This window comes from Populus nigra, chromosome 6, assembly GCF_951802175.1.
Source record: "Populus nigra chromosome 6, ddPopNigr1.1, whole genome shotgun sequence".
NCBI classification, from domain to species: domain Eukaryota; kingdom Viridiplantae; phylum Streptophyta; class Magnoliopsida; order Malpighiales; family Salicaceae; genus Populus; species Populus nigra.
Genome location: NC_084857.1, coordinates 14,742,422 through 14,760,071, shown reverse-complemented (window position 1 = coordinate 14,760,071; position 17,650 = coordinate 14,742,422). Strand labels below are relative to the sequence as shown.

The following is a 17,650-nucleotide window of genomic DNA, read 5'->3' as shown; positions in this document are numbered from 1 at the left end:
TAACACCTTAATTCTACCATTTGTTTTCTTTTCTAATTAGTTTTTGCAAACTTTAATTCTCCTATTTATTTTCTTTTGTGTTGTATTGGGCTACAAGCTTATATATACACCTAAACTTTTCGAGACAATTAACAAAATATCACCTGACTTAGAACAGTTAAACTTGCTGGATTTTTTTTTCCGTCATTTTCCTTCTTGTGTCTGCATCCCTCCTTTCAACGAAGAACCTGTTTAATCCTAAGGGTAGCCTTGTGTGGAAAAATATCCATACGAACAACAGTGTTTGTGCACATCTCAGGTTTTATCTGTCATATTCTGTTCATTATCTTTACAACAGAAAGGACCAAAAGATATTCCTAGGAGTCATTAAAAATTAATGGTGAACTTACTTCTCACGAGATCATTTTTGCATCTAGTGAAGAGAACAATTACAACCTGCCTTTTTGTAAGACAGTCAGTCAGCCTGAAACTTTTTATTGTTTTCAAACCTAGAATGCTAAAAAAAGGGGGTATTTTTCCTATATAATATAGTTTAAGAAATATTTTGGTAAATTGGTTAAAAATAACTTTGTTGAAAAATAACATAGTTTAACTGTTAAAAATCATGGTCAATAATTTCAACATTTTTAATAGATACACTAAAGCTTATTTAAACAATACAAGCAAGTCATTCCAGTTAGTTTTCGTTGATGATATTAAATTCATTTTATTAAGAGTTTTTTAATAATACCGAGAATATCATCATAAAATTTTTTATGATACCAAAAATATCATCTTCAAAAGACACAGTTCGCACTTCGCACCTAACGATTCAACCCATGCTAGTTTCCCAAAAAAAAAAAAACGCTAACCTTTTTAAAAAAGACAAGCATGTCAAATAATGGATGTGCACAGAAAGACGCGTTTTGTTACAGGGCGCGCCAGTTTTTTTTTTAAATTGGCTAGCTCCTGGAAATGTGAAAAATTTATCTTGGTGCAGGACTAGATGTCTAATTTATTCAAAGCGAAGGTCCTACACATTGATCGACACCAAAAAGGCCCTAGACCTAGACGGAGAAGAAAATTTAAGGGGGGAAAAGGAATCCCCTGTGCACAATACAAGTGTTTTAAAATGTATTTAAATTCTACAGATTTAAATAACTGTGATTCACTAATAAATAGCTGTCATACAATGATAAATTGTACAGATTTATATCAAACCTAATCAGTGTAGTCGTTATGAGCTTCTAGTGACCATTAGAATTGGGAGGATCAAGCCCCGCTGTCCTAAAATATGTCCTTTCTGCGCTGGCCAGCCGGTTCTGAAACATAGTCCACTCCTTCCTGCACCTCTCCTTTACCTGGCACCAGCAGAGAAAGTCATCATATTTGATAAACAGACCAGTTTGCTCTGGTTTTGACGAGCAAATCTGAATTTCTCTAAGTGAATTTGTTAGTCTGGAAAACAGACACTAAGAGAGACGAAAAGGTGAAAGATATTCTTGTACTTTTGTACGGTCACTCAACGACAGAATATTGAGCATTTGGAGGTTATAAATTATAATAGCAAGCGACACTGGACGATGAAATGCAAACAAAATGAAATGAAAAGGAATACTGATGATGATAGAAATATTTGCCTACCCCTTGCCACGGTTTCTTCCCATTTTGTGACTCGCCCTGGAGAAGCAATCAAGCGATGATAAGTATTTCATTCCAGCATGTATTTGGAGTTTATACTAGGGTTAAAACAGAGGAAATTCATTGAGGCTGGTCATATCCATTTACCTGGTTCCCAAGAGAGGGAATAGTTTGATGAACAATCCACTGAGAATCTACAACTCCTATCTTCTCATGGGCAGGCTGTTTTTTAAAGAGAAATTTAATTAAAGAGTTTCATGTTGATGTAACCAATAAGAATTCAAAATAAAGAACAAATAGAGGAGGATGGATGTAGGTCGGCTACCTCTATACATTTTCTAAGAGCAAAATCAAGACCCCAACCATGGACCAAGTCATTCTGCAAATTCCATAATGCAATCAAACTCTAGTGCCATATACTAAGGGAGAAAGAGTTAATGAATGGATTCTTAAAAGTGATAAAGTGAGAAACTGTAGCACAGCAATCCATACCTGAATCATATGCCACACACAGCGCCAAGCATCTCGTGAAAACACTGGAGCCATGATTTCAACAAACCTGAGTCCAGAAGAGGATAATCTCTTTAAGCCTTTTTACAAAATAGTCAAATAAAAACTAAAGAGCCAGGGCATAAAACAACAATAACAAAATCAATAGTTAAAGAAGCCCATACGCTGCACAAGGTGGTAGATGCGGGTCAGTGCACCAGCCTGGTTTCTCATCTGTTATCCTGATATAAATTCAGGCAAAGGGATAAAACCATTAGTTCATAAATAAATCATAATTCCATATCTGTTTTCTATAAAAAAAAAATATGTTAATCAACTAATAATCATTCCTTAAAAAAAAAATATGAGCATTTCATCATTCTTTTTCCTTTTCTTTTATAACTTTCAGGGGCAGTATTCCATCATTCTTACTTGTGAACTTCACTATCACCTCTTCTCTTTGTCATCTGCCATGTTAACCCTTTGTTAGGTTCCAGGCCAGGCTGTGAAATCTCCAAGCCATGCTTCTTCACTAGTTTTATATATCTAAAAGTGTACAAGAAAGCGTGGCAAAGCTTTTAGTCTAGTGAGCTGGCATAAGCATAAAAGAACTATTTTATATCTAACACTTACTCTTCTGCACTGAAATGCTCTACTCCCAGGTCTTCATCCCAGATAAATATGTAGTCATACGGTGCCACAATATCAGGATGTAAAAACCTCTTAGCATACCACCTAGAAAAAAATTCAAAGCTTAAACTTATGAGCATTAGTCAAATAAAGACTGAGGCCATGAGTTAAAATGGATTTTTTCCCTTTGTGATAGTCAATGGGGGACTTTAATTTGTGAACTTACATTTTTAAATAGAAATCAGCAATAGCTACTCACCATTTAGTCTGTTTCCGGGCACTCACATGAATGGCACTCTTCGACCACTCAAATTCATCCCATTCAGAAACTCGCCCGTCATAATGGAATAGAAGGATAGTAAAGTTCTCTGAAAACTGTGATAGAGACAAAGTTATTCACATGCTCATACAAGATCACCATGAGCTCATAAACATGCACACACCACACAGGACTGACCTTTTTAACACATGCATCAATATTCTTTCTCTGATCGTAGCCAACAGTGAAGGTTACAAGATATCTTGGAGCACTGGTCAAATCCTGCAAATGCAACTTGATCAAATATCTCAAAATTGCAATTAAAGACTACTACACCACCACTACTGTTATTTGAGGATGTTTAGCCTGTTATTATAATTAAACAACGGAGGATATTGTTTCATGAAAAGAATAAAATCAACAAAAGTAAACAGCAGGGAATCTAATCATCAACAATATCATTTAATGGATTCTAGAGCATAACATTGGCTTTGTGGGCAAAAAAAAGAAAGGTAAAGAAGGGAGACAATACTCTTGCCCCTCCTAAGTTTTCTTTAGAATAATGGTATGTGTGATAATAGTCAGCTAGTTGCTTCAATTCAATGTTATGTATCCACTTGAATGAAGATTTCATAAGTTGCTATTCTAAATTCTAAAATATAACTTGGCCTTGGCATATTTTAATTCCTTTTTTCCATTGAAAGTGTCTTAGGCAAAGGATCTAGAGATAGCTCTTCATAGCAATCACCCCCTTTCATTTCTCTTTCTTTTTTTTATGGGTCATAGTACCATTGTAGCTCTATTAAATGCAACATTTTCCAGGTAACTCCCTTATCTTAACAATAAAATCAATATGTACTATTTTACAAGTGAACTAAGATTGTCATCATCAAACTTAATCACAACTGTTGCATCATTCAAAACCAAAAGAGCAGTCTGTACATTCTGCAGCTAGGCCAAACGAGTATGCACTAGAAAATTGCATGTAGCATATGAGGGAGCTAAAGGTTGAATATTACATAAAAAAAGTGGTTGTAGAATGCTCACCTCTTTGGGATCACCCCACAATCTTCGTAAATAGTAGTCTGACTCAGCAACAACAAATCCTGGGGGTAGTCTTTCTGCACCACGGGGATTTGAAGGGACCCAAATCTGTGTATAGTACAAGGGTAACAATGAAAATTTAGAATGAGCACATATATTACTTTAGTTTTTCCATATATGAGAACACTCTTATTCAAGTTATGCAAACATCATCTGACAACAAAAATTATACTTCGTAAGTGAATTTGCATCTAACGGATCTAAAATAGTATACAACAGTTGTACCTATGTTGCTCAAACTTGGATAGAGTCAGATACAAGTCCATGTTCACATGCGTCAGTTCAGTTTTTTTTTCTGAGTTCTTGCTTCTAATTAAGAGATCATATTGAACACTTAAGTATCCATGTTTGTTTGAGGAGTTCAATATTCATTCAACGGACGTAATACAGCTCATACTATTAAGAGTTTTGTGATAATATATTGTTCACACTGCAAAAGAGAAACATAATGAATATACCCAAGATATGGTTACCACAAGGAATATGCTCTTTAAAAACCATGATATGGACGCCTGTATGTAGCCACATCATTTATCTTAAAAGCACGTAACCTGTGTTGCTCCAGCACAGGTATGGATGTCAGAAACTTAATTACAAACCCAATTAGACAACACAAATACATTTTTATTTTAACATTTTCCCATATATTTGAAGGATTGCAACTAAGCATCCATGTCCATTCATGTCCAGAATGAGAATAAAAGTCAGGCCAACAAAGTACAAAACAGTGCAACATGTTTTGTTTGGAGCTAGGTGATAGTTCAATGACTCAAGGCTAGTTAAAACTTAAAACAAAGTTAGAGCTAATTCCTGATGTGATCCCAGATGCACAGTTTTTATTTTTATTTTCTTGATTCAACTACATCCTCCATCTTGTACCGAAAGCATCATGCAGGGGATCTCTGTATAATGATGTTAAGATTCCAGAAAGGAGGCATACCTTGGATTTATCTTTTGAATTTGGTGCTTGCATTGAGCTACTATTGTTGCCCTTCATAGAAGACCAGGGGCTCAAAACGGTTTTAGATCCTGATTTGTCCTCGCTGTATGCCAAATCAATGACAGGAAAGAAGCCCGATGACTTATTTGACTGCCAAAATTCAGAGACCCCATAAATGTAATATAAACTTAACTAAAAGAAAGCATCTAAACTAGATAATATAGTCATCCATATAACATGATAAAAAGAGAACACAAACAAAAGAAAAGAAAGAAAAAATCACACAAGCAATTTAAAAATTGTATACCTTAGTCAATGACAAGGTCGGAAAAGATACTCCTATCAAAAAGCCAAAAACTACTCCAAAAAATGTAGTTAAGAGTATCCTCATGGTCTCATTTGGTTTTCTACTACCAGCACTGCAACACAACATATGCAAATATTTCATTGGTAAGGTTGTCATCAAATCTAAACCTAAGAAAAATTTGTCCAAAGAAGAGACAATAAAACTATATATATATATAAACCATCAGAAGTCTGAACCTGAGTGCAAGGATTCCCATTGTGTTTACAACTCCAGATCAAATTAATGACTAGAAATACGAATCTAAATGTATCAAGGGAGAAAGCTGTCTGCTTACAAGGAGGTCAAAGGAACGCCAAACCTGATATGAATAGAACAGCAAAAAAGAAAAATCAGTCTTGAAGATTTTAAATTTGTTATTCCTACATAATGCAATACTAACCACTGAATTAATTATTATTATTTTAAATATCAGCAGATGGTAATCCTGCCCTAAAGTGACAACGGAAAAGAAAAGGGAAACAAAAATCGCCAGGAAACAGAGCTAAAGAGCGCCTCGAAACTTCCCTTCCCAAACCACATCTCAAGTCAATCCAGACTTGTTGAATTTACCATACACACCAACTAGGCATGAAAACGCTTGAAAATCAAATCAAATAAACAAAAGCATGTGCTCCCTGCCTACGATTTGGTTAACTCCCTCAGCTTAGTACCTCCATTATCAAGTAATCCCCATGCCTATTTTGACTAACAACTCTTAAACCTTACCCTTTTCTTTCCTAAAAAACAGCTGTGGTTGCTTAGATTCGAGGATAGAGAAGGAAACGACCAGAAACATAAACCAGACCTTGACGTTAGCTGCTCTTTAGGAGTTCAATAAAACATCAATCACTGCAACTTGATATTATTAATGAAAAGAAAAATTAAGTAGTGAATCCTTGGTCGATCAAAGCTAAATACGTAGTTTACTTCATTGAACTTGAATGAAAGCCGAACCATTAAAAAAAAATAATAATTAAAATTGTGCAAGAGAAGAGAAACGCACATGAAAAGTAAGATAGGCGGAGAGAGAGATAGATCGGGCGAAACAGAAAGCGTAGAAGAAATCACGAGTTCTTCTCAGAACTGAAACGAAGAAAACTCGTGATCGCCTCCCTACTCCTCCCTAAATATATATAAATATAAAACGCAGAGGAGAAGAGAGAGATGAGATTGATTTGTGTTTGTTTTGGTTGCGTTTTACAGGTGAAGCAGTAGCTAAGAAGCAACAAGATCGTGGAAGAGGGATTGGTATGGATAGAAAAGAAACAAGGAGAGACTGGCTGATAGAAGAAACGTAGATTTCAATAAATCTAATCTTACTTTGCCTTCTCCTCCTTATTTTTTCTTCTTGTAGCTGCCTGTACATGCTATGCTACTTCTCCAAAGCTAATTTGTTTTGGATTTCAGTTAAATTAAATTAAATTAATTCCTTATATATATATATATATATATATATATATATATATATATATATATATATATATAGACTCCTTTTTGGTCAAATGATGATAAGTGATAACCCTTTGTTGATGATGTTGTTTCTTAGCAGGTTTTGTACTGGGATAATAATTTTTTAAAAAAAACATTTAATATATATATATATATATATATATATATATATATAAATAATAATTTTTTATTTTTAATATAAATATATTAATCTGAAAAGTAAAAAAAATATTTTTAAGTAAAAAAAAACCTTTTAAAACACAATTCAAAGTAATATTTTAATGGCTTTTATAGGTTTTATTTGAGATTTTTTAAAGAAAAAAAATATTGATGTCTGATTTTTTCTGTAATAGATTCTTCATATGATATATGATATTTTCTATAATAAAGTTTTTTTAAATAACAACACAAAGTTATCCATCCAAGTCAATAATAATAATTAAAAAAAAACCATTACAACACCATAATAATCATTGACTAAATCATTTAATTTTGCTTTTTCACGATGAGATTAATTATATTAATAAATAAACCAAGTTAAAGTTAAATAAATAAGTTTGGGATAACTATTTTATATTAATAATTTTAGACTAAACATTATAAAAAAAGAGGGGTTTAAGATGAAATCAGTATAATAAACATTTTAGATCTCATTATATTATAAAAAAAAAATTATTAACATGAGTGTTTATGTCAGCTTGTATGTACCTCGATTAATTTTATGGATTTTAAAGTTGACGACTATGTAAATCTCCAATAGTTATTATATTAACAATCATATGACTCAAACTTAAAATCACAAGAAGAGTAAATCTCTTAATTCTAAATTTTTATTACTGAGTTATTTACTATTGAATCATCTACTAGATGGTTAATTATTAAATTTTAATAATACTTCAAAAGAAAAGGTAAATTTTGGAGTAGAAATAATAATTATAAAATGAAAGTAGCATTATTATAAATTAATCACAAAAAACGAGTTTCAAACGATGAAATACCTGGCAATAATAAATAAATAAATAAACCCCATCCTATGTTGAAAAGTTGCGTTACTCGTGATCGTGTTTGTCGTGTGCAATCCAAGAGCGTAAATCTTTGAATGGCACGAGTCTTGTACACCTGTTTTAATTTTTTAAGTTGCTGTTTTAATTTTAAAATAATTGTTTTTATAATTAAATTTTAAACAAATAATTTATATTCAAAATATCATATCTAAATAAAAAAATATTTTAAAAAACGATCATGAATTTTTAAATACTTTTTTTTTATTATAAGGTAAAGGGCTTCGAGCCACGTCTCTAACGTTCAAATACAGCGGCTGCGAATTACTAGTTGTTTCTCCTCATCCACCCACCACCCTATGCCATGATAAAAAATAAAAAATAAAAAATTAAAGTGGGTGAAGATCCACTAAGTAAATACAAACCAATCCTCTTTTTTTTTTTTTTTCAGAATTCGGCATTCATTCTTTTTTTTGGTGCTTTTTAAATTTTTATACCAAATCATTTGTTATTTAATAAAGCGAGTACATGTTTTTTTTTTTTCCAAGTTTTATTGAGCAGATATCTTGGATCGGGTTCTTACGTGTCAAGAAAATAGATGCTGTTTTAAATAGATTATTTACATCCGTGCTAAAAACAAATCCCTCCTGTCTTTTTTATTTAAGAATTTGAACCCGAATAATTTTTTCTTTGTTAGATAATACGTGTCATTCTTGAAAAAAAAATCAAAATAATAATATATAGAAAATAATTTAACAAAAACACACTTGCTACCTAAACTTAGAATTATTAAAAAAGTATTCTTTGAAGTGCAGCTTTCGTAACACACAATTTTCTCTATTGGAGGAATAATAATGTATTTTATAATGTTTCAGAATATTTTTAAAAAATATTTTTTAATTAAAAATATATTAAAATAATATTTTTTAATTTTTAATATTAAAATTAAAAAATAATTAAATAATTTTAAGATAAAACCAATTTTAAAAAAATAAAGTTAAACATTATATTTTCACATAGTAAGATCCGTTTAGTATAATTAAAAAATAATTTAATACTTTTAAGCTAAAAATAATTTAAAAAAATGAAGTTAAATATTTTATTTTCTTATTGTTTTTTTAAAAGATATTTTTTATTTAAAAATATATTAAAATAATATTTTTAAAAAATATATTTTTAATTACAATAATTTAAAAATAATTAAAAAAAATTCAAATTCTAAGGCAACGCTGTTTCGGCCGCCAAAAACGCCCTCTGCGGCAGATGGGAATACTAGCAGCCGACCATCAAGGAGGGGGCCAATGAAATTAATCCAAGGACTTGACCTGCCACGTGATCAGATGGGTGTAAGATTTAAGTTTTGTGGCCGACTCCACAGTCGGTCAACAAAAATTATCTTGCAATTCCATCAACAAATGAGAAAAGAAGGGAGCAAAATGGAGGCATTAGTGACAGGAAGCTAATGATGAATAAAGAGATTCGGGCAATCAAGGAGACCCCAATTCCATTTAAGAATGTTTGGGAGCGCGGTTCAACCCGTGTTTTCAAAAAAATTAATTTTTTTTGTTAAAATTTAATATGATTTGTATATTTTGGATCGTTTTAATTTGCTGATGTCAAAAATAATTTTTAAAAAATAAAAAAATTATTGGCATGTATTTTGGCACAAAAAGTTATTTGAAAAGCATCCGCAACCACACTGCCAAACAAGCTCTAATATCCAAGGAGTTTGACACCGTTTGGAAATGTGGGGTAAATTGTATTTTTAAAAAATTTAAATTTTTTTAATTAAAATTTAATATGTTTTGTATGTTTTGAATCGTTTTGATATACTAATATTAAAAATAATTTTTTTTAAAAAAAATCATTGACATATATTTTGACACGAAAAGTTATTTGAAAAGCAACCGCAACCATACTAACAACTAAAATTTCTTGATTTTCATGTTATGGCCAAACATTTATTAATTGCTTAGTGACAATAACAAATGTGCCCGCGTGGCTAGATCACCGCACTTGATTTACAACAACATCTAATTCTTTTTATTTTATTCATATCAAGATTTTTTTTGTATTATTAACGTGAGTATCCGGATCAGTTTGTACGCATCTCAATTAATTCCATGGACCCTAAAGTTAACGATCATGTAAGCCTCCAGTGACCATCATATTAGCAACCACAGGGCTTGAACTTGAGACTACAATGGAGCAAACCCCTTGGTCTCAAGCCCTTACCACTTGGTCACCTACTAAATGGTTCATATCAAGAATTTTTATTATTTATCTTGGTTGGTGCTTCTGTTTCTTCATTTTTTTGGGCAAATTCTTACCGTTTGCGACATTTTGCGGTATTTTACATGCAGAAATTAAGATACCTTTACCACTATTGTTTTTTAAAATGTTTTTTACTTGAAAATATATTAAAATAATATTTTTTTATTTTAAAAAAATTATTTTTAACATCAACACATCAAAACATCTAAAAAAATAATTTTAAGAAAAATAAAATAAAATAAAATTATTTTTCTTAGAAATTTTTTTAAAAACATAAAATATTCCTAGATTGGATACTTTTTTAGGCCTTAGCTTCTTCTTTTTTAAAAAAATCGAAGGCCATACTATTTTCATTAAGGACAACATACATGTGATTGTAAATAGAGTTTTGAGCTCCAAGATCATATGAGAATATCCTTCCCAACTCTCTTCTCCTCTCATGAAAAACGCTCCTTGATAACTCCTTTATCGTTACTGTTCTTCCACTCTCTCATTTCCTCCCTTTCAGCATAAGAACCTTCTTTATTTTACACACCAGCTAGCCACTGACTAGCGAAAACATCGACGAGTCTGCAGCGAAGATCTGGATTCCATCCCACTCCACTCATGATGCCAAATTGAATTGGGCGAGCTAGGTGTTAGGTATGGTTGATTTAGCTTGTACGTGAAAAGGGCAGATGGGGTTTATTGGCTACAAATTGTAATTTGATGAAAAGCAATTCTTAGGTGCAAGGCCATTGAGCACAGAGGTAGTGGGGTTCGGTGTGCTATCCTTTGCGACTGGTAGCATGCAAGTTTCTCGACAGCAATGGATCCCTCCATGTATACAGAATCTGCAGGAGAGGAAGAAAAAAGGGTGCTTTTTTTACTTTTGAAAGCAGTTTTTTCCATTTAAAATAATTCTTAAGCTTGTTTAGCGTAAGTAGGCCTTCGTTCTCAGACTTGCTGTATAGTAATCTTTAAGATAAGATTTTATGATGAAGCAGTACTATCCCTTCATGCTCCATTCCTCGGGAGAAATACTGGCCTGATCGCCAAATCTTAGAAGCATAATAACTAAACTCTTGTTTCACTAAAACATGACAACATAAAAATGATTTTCTTGTTTTTTTCTTCTCACTTTCCTAAATTAATTTCCAGAAAAATAAAAAAAAATAGTTTATTTCCTTGTTTACATTTCAATTAAGAAGATAAAGGTCTTATTTTTTTTATAGTAAAATAGAGGTCTCATTTGGTTTTATTTAAAATAATAAAATCCCCTTTTCTTGCGTGCAAGGCAACGCCTACTTTTTTTCTTAATAATTTGTTTTTCACCCTCAAAATAAAACCCTCTATTTTACATGCTTTGTCTTAGGGAGCATCCACCAAAAAAAATAAATGTGAGGATAGGTATTTGTGCATTAATTTTTTTGGCTTGTAAGGAAAAGAAATTAACTTCATATGGGGAGCATCACCGATGAAAAAAAAGAGCGGGTATTTATTGAGTTGTAGTGGATCACGCGAGTTCTAGGTTGGCCCGATAGTCGCCCAAGTTTTTTTTATATCAAATGCAACTTTGATTTTCTTTTTCAGGCCTGGGTAAGGTCTTATATTATTTAGATCTTGGTTCAACTTGTTGAGTTAGATCAGGTCTAATAACTATGTACAAGGATAGTTTACATTTTCATAATCTCCAATTTATATTTACTCGTGAAATTATAATATATATAATTATGTTCAAAGTGTATTTATAGAAAGGTTAGTGTGACAAATCCATATTAATCTTTAAATTTTTCTAGCTAGATAATGAAAATAACGATGATAAGAAAAAAAAACAAGAAGAGGAAAATATTAGGAACTCATTTTTCTCACCTTTTAATTTTTTTATACATCTTTAATTTAGACATGTATACTAAAAATAAAAATTAAACAAATAAAAAAAACTTTATGAATCATTTTTTTTTAGCATGATTAAAATGTAACATCATTTTCGCTAACTCCCCTTGAAAATATCAAAATAAGGCATTCAATCACTCTTTTTTCTTGATATTTTTTAGCAACTCTCTCCAGTCTCAACTTCTAAGAAAATTCTATTTTACAAAATGAATCTTTAATTCAACATTAAAATATTCCTTAACACCTAGCATATATGAAAATAAGCATATTAGTCCGCGCTTCACAATGGGTCAAAAACAAAAAAAAAATTAAATGTAAAAAAATATATTAAATGTCTACCAGACCCAATACTATTAGGTCTAACGGCCATAATGCTATGGGGCCTGGCTGCCCAACAAGACCCAATAACATTTAAGAACACATTTCATATCATGGGAGCATGGAACAAAGAATCGTTAAATTGATCAACTTTCTTCCTTTTTTGCATGGCATGTTGGACAACTCAAGAGGCTAAAGCCTATTCGCTGTATACAATCTGCAGTTGAAAGCATAGCCTCTTCAATATGAATGAATTTATCCAACGCGATCCTGATAGAGGTTTTCTGTAAATGCCTTCTAGTGTCCTCATGTGGCAATGAGCAGCTTATGAGTTCAGCACTACATCTTGCACAGTTGATGAGTGATAGTTTTTATGATGGATAAACTCAGAAAACTATGTTTGCTAGCTTTATCAGACCCAGATGTTATCCAAGAGAAGTCTCATCCCCCAAGTTTGAATAGCCTTTTGACCCTAAGGATCAATCTATCCATCAGTCCACCAAAAAGCTAAACTTTGTAAAACTTTATTGAACAAAGAGTAAAGTTGCTAAGAAAACATATGGTGATGCGAGTAGTTTAGGCAAATAGGTTATGACAAAATCATAGAACCCATGTCCAACGCTATTGGGTCCTCCTACCAACCCAACATTTATTGGGTTCTGCTGCTAGGATCCAATAGTGTTGGGTCCTGTCTTTAGTAAAACCCAATAGTATTTAGGAATACATCTCATATCATGAGAGCATGGAACAGAGAACGCTAAATTGATTGACTTTCTTCTTTGTTTGCATGACTTATTTGACAACTCAAGGTACTAAAGCCTCTTCGCTGTAAACAATTTGCAGTTGAAAGGGTAACCTTTTTAATATGAATGAATTTATCCAATACAATCCTAATGGAGGTTTTCTGTAAATGCCTTTTAGTGTCCTCATATAGCAATAAGTAGCTTATGGGTTTAGCACTGCATCTTGTATAGTTGATGGGTGATAGCTTCGTGATGGATAAACTCAAAAAACTAAGTTTGCTAGCTTTATCAAACCTAAATGTTACCCAAGATAAGTCTCACCCCCCCCCCCCCCGAGTTTGAATAGCTTTCTGACCCAACAAGATCAATTTATCCATCAGGCCATGAAGAAGCTAGACTTTGTAAAACTTTGTCAAACAAAGAGTAAAGTTACTAAGAGAATAAATGGTGAGGCAGATAGTTCAGGTAGATAGGTTGCGATAAAATTATGGAACCCATGTCTAGCGCTTTTGGATCCTGCTACATAGGAGGATCCAATGTTATTAGATCTTGTTGCCAAGATCCAATAACATTGAGTCTTGCTGTCAGTCGGACCCAATATCATTTAAGAACACATCTCATATCATTGGAGCATGGAACAGAGAATCACCAAATTGATCCACCTTCTTCCTTGTTTACATGACTTGTTGGATAACTTAAGACACTATAACCTCTTTGTTGTAAACAATTTGTAGTTGAAAGCATAGCCTCTTCAATAGGAATGAATTTATCCAAGTCAAGATGGGTTATTCTTGATGCTACTATAGGAAATACTTTATTTGAAGATGGTGATGGTACAAATACATTCCTTATTTTTAACTCAACTTAAGCATTTTTACATTTGAAAAAAAATTATTGCTAACCCGCTGTGGAACGCGGGTCTATATGCTAGTTATTATATTATTACGTAATAGATGTAATAGTTATTTTTTTAAAATATTGTTTTTAAAAAATATATTAAGATAGTATATATATTTTTAGTTTTTTTAAATTGATTTTTTATATCATTACATCAAAATAATACAAAAACATCAAAACATATTAATTTGAATTGAAGAAAAAATATTAATTGATTTTTTTTATATAAAATTTAAAATTAAAAGATAAAGGATTTTCTCATCTTCAACCTCACGCTATCGTAAAAACTAAAAAGCAGAACACACATAAATGGCTGCTGCTACTCCAGGAGAAGTGAGAAGACGCGGACAATAACAAATACCAGCAGAAATGCGCAAACAAGGATCTTCTCACAACAAGCAGGAAGGACGTTCATTCTGTTAAAAATCAAAAGAAGCAGAGAGCTCTTGCACCAGGGGAAGGAACACGACGCTCCTGTGAGATGCCGGCATGAGTGAAGACGAAACAGGGACCTTGCTGCTGCGACAGACGCCCTCTTCCTCTTGCATTCTCCCTTCCCCTCACCTGGAATCTTCATTAGCGCTTCTCAACAACCCAGTCGTCCTGCACCGGCTACAACATGGGAGTCGTCGTCAGCTCTGGCAGCCATCACTGACTTGCAGCCCCTCAACCACGTACCGGGAGCAGGTATTAGCCGTAGCAGCATCCCAGCAGTGCGACCAGCTTCACTCCGGTTGACGCCACCCATCGTCTTCATCCCCGAGCACCAGCCTCGTCTCTGTACCAGGTAAGCTCATCTCGTTTCTGTGCATGCATAACTTAATTCACTCCGTTACAGTGCATGGGAAATGTAATTCAATGTGCCCAGCTGCCCAACCGGGTCACTGGGTCTAGCTCAACCTGTACAGCTAGGCTAAATCCACTAAAAATAATAATTTTTTAAAAAAATTTAAATTTTATAGATTTATTTATTGACTCTAAATTGAGAAGTATCATATTTTTTGGGTTGTGTAATATTTACCAACATTAGAATTAGAAATATTTATAAGTAAAATACTAGAGTCAGAAACATTATAGGAAGATAAAGAAAAAGAGAAAAATAAATTCATAATAATTTAAGACAAAACCAATAATGTAACTTGTCTTAAATAAAACACTTAAGAAGTGATAATATGTTTTCTTTCACTTAACTAATTCCGTACCATAGAATTTCAGTTTTTAGTGATTATAATATTAAATAATAACTCCTTGAACTATATTTTTTTTTAAAAAAATAAAATGTTAAATATCTTGTTTTTTTCGATGAAATTTTTTAATTAATCATTATAATGTCTGGATATGACATACACTATCTCTACGGTGAAACAGTTAAATAAATCTATATCCATAATAAATACACAATATTTTTCTGACATTTTTAAAATATAGTACAATATGCGAAGCTAAAGAAAGAAATCTTAATAAATAAAGAATCTGCAGAAACGTTAAGTTTAATAATCAAAATGAAAAGGATCAGTTCTCCTTACCTCGGCGTCTTTTAATATAATTGTGAAGTTGTACTCAGCAGCTTCATCTCCGCTACAGCGAACAAAAGGAGGATCTTTGACAGATGCCGGCCATGTGCTCTTCTTTCGTATGATATCAAAGGAATCTCCACGAGGCCTCGACGTTAGAGAAACCTAGAAAGAGTATAGTAGTGTCTGTCTGTAATCATGGTTAAAATTATATATTATTTTAATATATTAATATTAAAAATAAATTTTAAAAATAAAAAATACTTTAAATTACAATATCTACCCGTAATCATCATTCGCTTTATGCAACAACAATAAGGACAGCTAAAGTAAGAGGATAACAACGATATATTTAAATAATAAGATACTTCTTTCACTGACCTTAGGGTTGGCATGATTGGTTTTGATCAGTGTTTTAAAACCCGGCCCGGCGTGTCGACCCGGGACCCGGCCGACTCGGGCCTGGGACCGGTCCGGGTGGAGGCAAAAACCCGCTCGGAAATTGGCCCTGGAAAACCCGGTCGACCCGGAGGATTGACCCGGGACCCGATCCGCCCGGTCAAACCCGGATGAGACCCGGTCAATTTTTTTTATTTTGACTGCCATTAAACGACGTCGTTTTTGGCTTTCTAAAATGCCAAAACGCTGAAGACTGAAGAGTGAAGAATAAAGAAGTAAAATCAATAACCTAATTAATGTTACTCTTTGAAACCCAGCTGAGGAGCAGAGAAATTTGATCATGGAAGCACGTAGATGGAGAACAGGGGTCAAAATGGGCAACTAATCAAGGGCTCAAAAGCTTCCGCTTCTCAGGTTTTATCCTCCATCACAATCACGAGAGCCTGTTTCAGCAAGAGGGTCCCAAGTACCCAGTTTTATCCTCCATCACACCACCCAGAGACTTAAGAGCTCGTGATCTGAAAATGGTGCAGCGTTTGACTTACCAGAAGCGTCACAGCTACGCCACAAAATCTAACCAACACCGTGTGGTCTAAACCCCTGGTGGGAAATTGGTTTACCAAACCACCAAGAAGAGGGCTAGCGGACCCAAGTGCCCAGTTACTGGTAAGAGGATTCAAGGGATCCCTCACTTGAGACCTGCTGAATATAAGAGGTCTAGACTGTCAAGGAATCGCAGGACTGTGAACCATGCCTATGGTGGAGTCTTGTCTGGAAGTGCTGTTAAGGAGAGAATTATCCGGGGCTTTCTTGGTGGAGGAGCAAAAGATTGTGAAGAGGGTTTTGAAGATTCAGAAGGCAAAGGAAAAACAGGTCTCGAAATGATGAAGTGAAGTCTTTTGAGTTAGAGGATGTGTTTGAGCAAAATTTTGTTATGATTAATGACAATCAAATGTGGAGTTGATTGTTAGCGTGTTTGATTCTATGATGACTTGGATGTGTTCATTTCACCTTTTGTCAATTTGATTTCCTTGCCTATATTTGGATGGATTGCCAATTTCCTTGCAAAACAAATGAAAATGCCCTTTCCACCTCTCTCTGAATATATTTGATCACAGTTGCCATAATTTTTTCTCCATCAGTGAACGACAATGGCAATTTATAATGACAACAAAGAAACTACAGGAAAATGATGGTATTAAGCTAATTGGTTAGAGAAATTGTATGGTTTTTCCAATTTTTTTTGGGTTGACCCGGTTTGACCCGAGTCAACTCATTTGACCCTTGACCCGAGTCAACTCATTTGACCCTTGACCCGATCACTTGACCAGGTCGGGTTTCAAAACTATGGTTTTGATACAAAATTGTCAAACTTTTACCACTTTATGGGCAAGAGAGTGATTTCACTACTTTCAACCAGCAAATTCAGTATAGCCTCTTTTAAAGTATATTTATGATTAATTTTTAAAATATTTTTTACTTGAAATTATATTAAAATAATATTTTTTATTTTTAAAAATTATTTTTAACATCAAAACATCAAAATAATTTGAAAATACTAAAAAAATATTAATTTAAAATAAAAAAATAAAAAATTTTAATTTTTTTAAAATACTTTTAAAATATAAAAATAAACAAGGTTTATACAAGATTCATTTAATATGGCAAATAGCTTCATTGTTAATTGATATGACACATTTCTTATTTAATAAATAAAAAGTGTATTAAATTTTAGAGAGGTAATATTTGGAAAGGCGGTATAAATATTATTTTATAAAAAGATATTTATTTA

At 32.9% G+C, this 17,650-nt stretch overlaps 1 protein-coding gene and 1 pseudogene across 3 annotated transcripts; one reads left to right on the top strand and one right to left on the bottom strand.

The window, feature by feature from the left end:
• Nucleotides 1-955: 955 nt before the first annotated feature.
• LOC133697893 (uncharacterized) lies at nt 956-6,805 on the bottom strand. 3 transcript variants are annotated; one of them, XM_062120718.1, is made up of 15 exons: nt 6,709-6,805; nt 5,586-5,707; nt 5,350-5,461; nt 5,043-5,192; nt 4,046-4,150; nt 3,197-3,280; nt 2,999-3,114; nt 2,743-2,844; nt 2,542-2,655; nt 2,295-2,351; nt 2,113-2,179; nt 1,946-1,999; nt 1,768-1,842; nt 1,624-1,659; nt 956-1,340 (listed from the first exon to the last, which is right to left on the bottom strand). In XM_062120718.1, the coding sequence occupies exons 2-15, from the start codon at nt 5,603-5,605 to the stop codon at nt 1,227-1,229; spliced, it is 1,206 nt and encodes a 401-aa protein (XP_061976702.1). In that variant the 5' UTR covers nt 5,606-5,707; nt 6,709-6,805; the 3' UTR covers nt 956-1,226. The 3 variants fall into 3 exon arrangements, with proteins under 3 accessions (XP_061976702.1, XP_061976700.1, XP_061976701.1); XM_062120716.1 differs by having other exon boundaries at nt 5,684-5,707; nt 6,392-6,796; XM_062120717.1 differs by having other exon boundaries at nt 6,392-6,789.
• A 9,441-nt stretch (nt 6,806-16,246) lies between these two features.
• On the top strand, nt 16,247-16,898 carry LOC133695884 (large ribosomal subunit protein eL34-like; annotated as a pseudogene).
• The last annotated feature ends 752 nt before the right edge of the window (nt 16,899-17,650 follow it).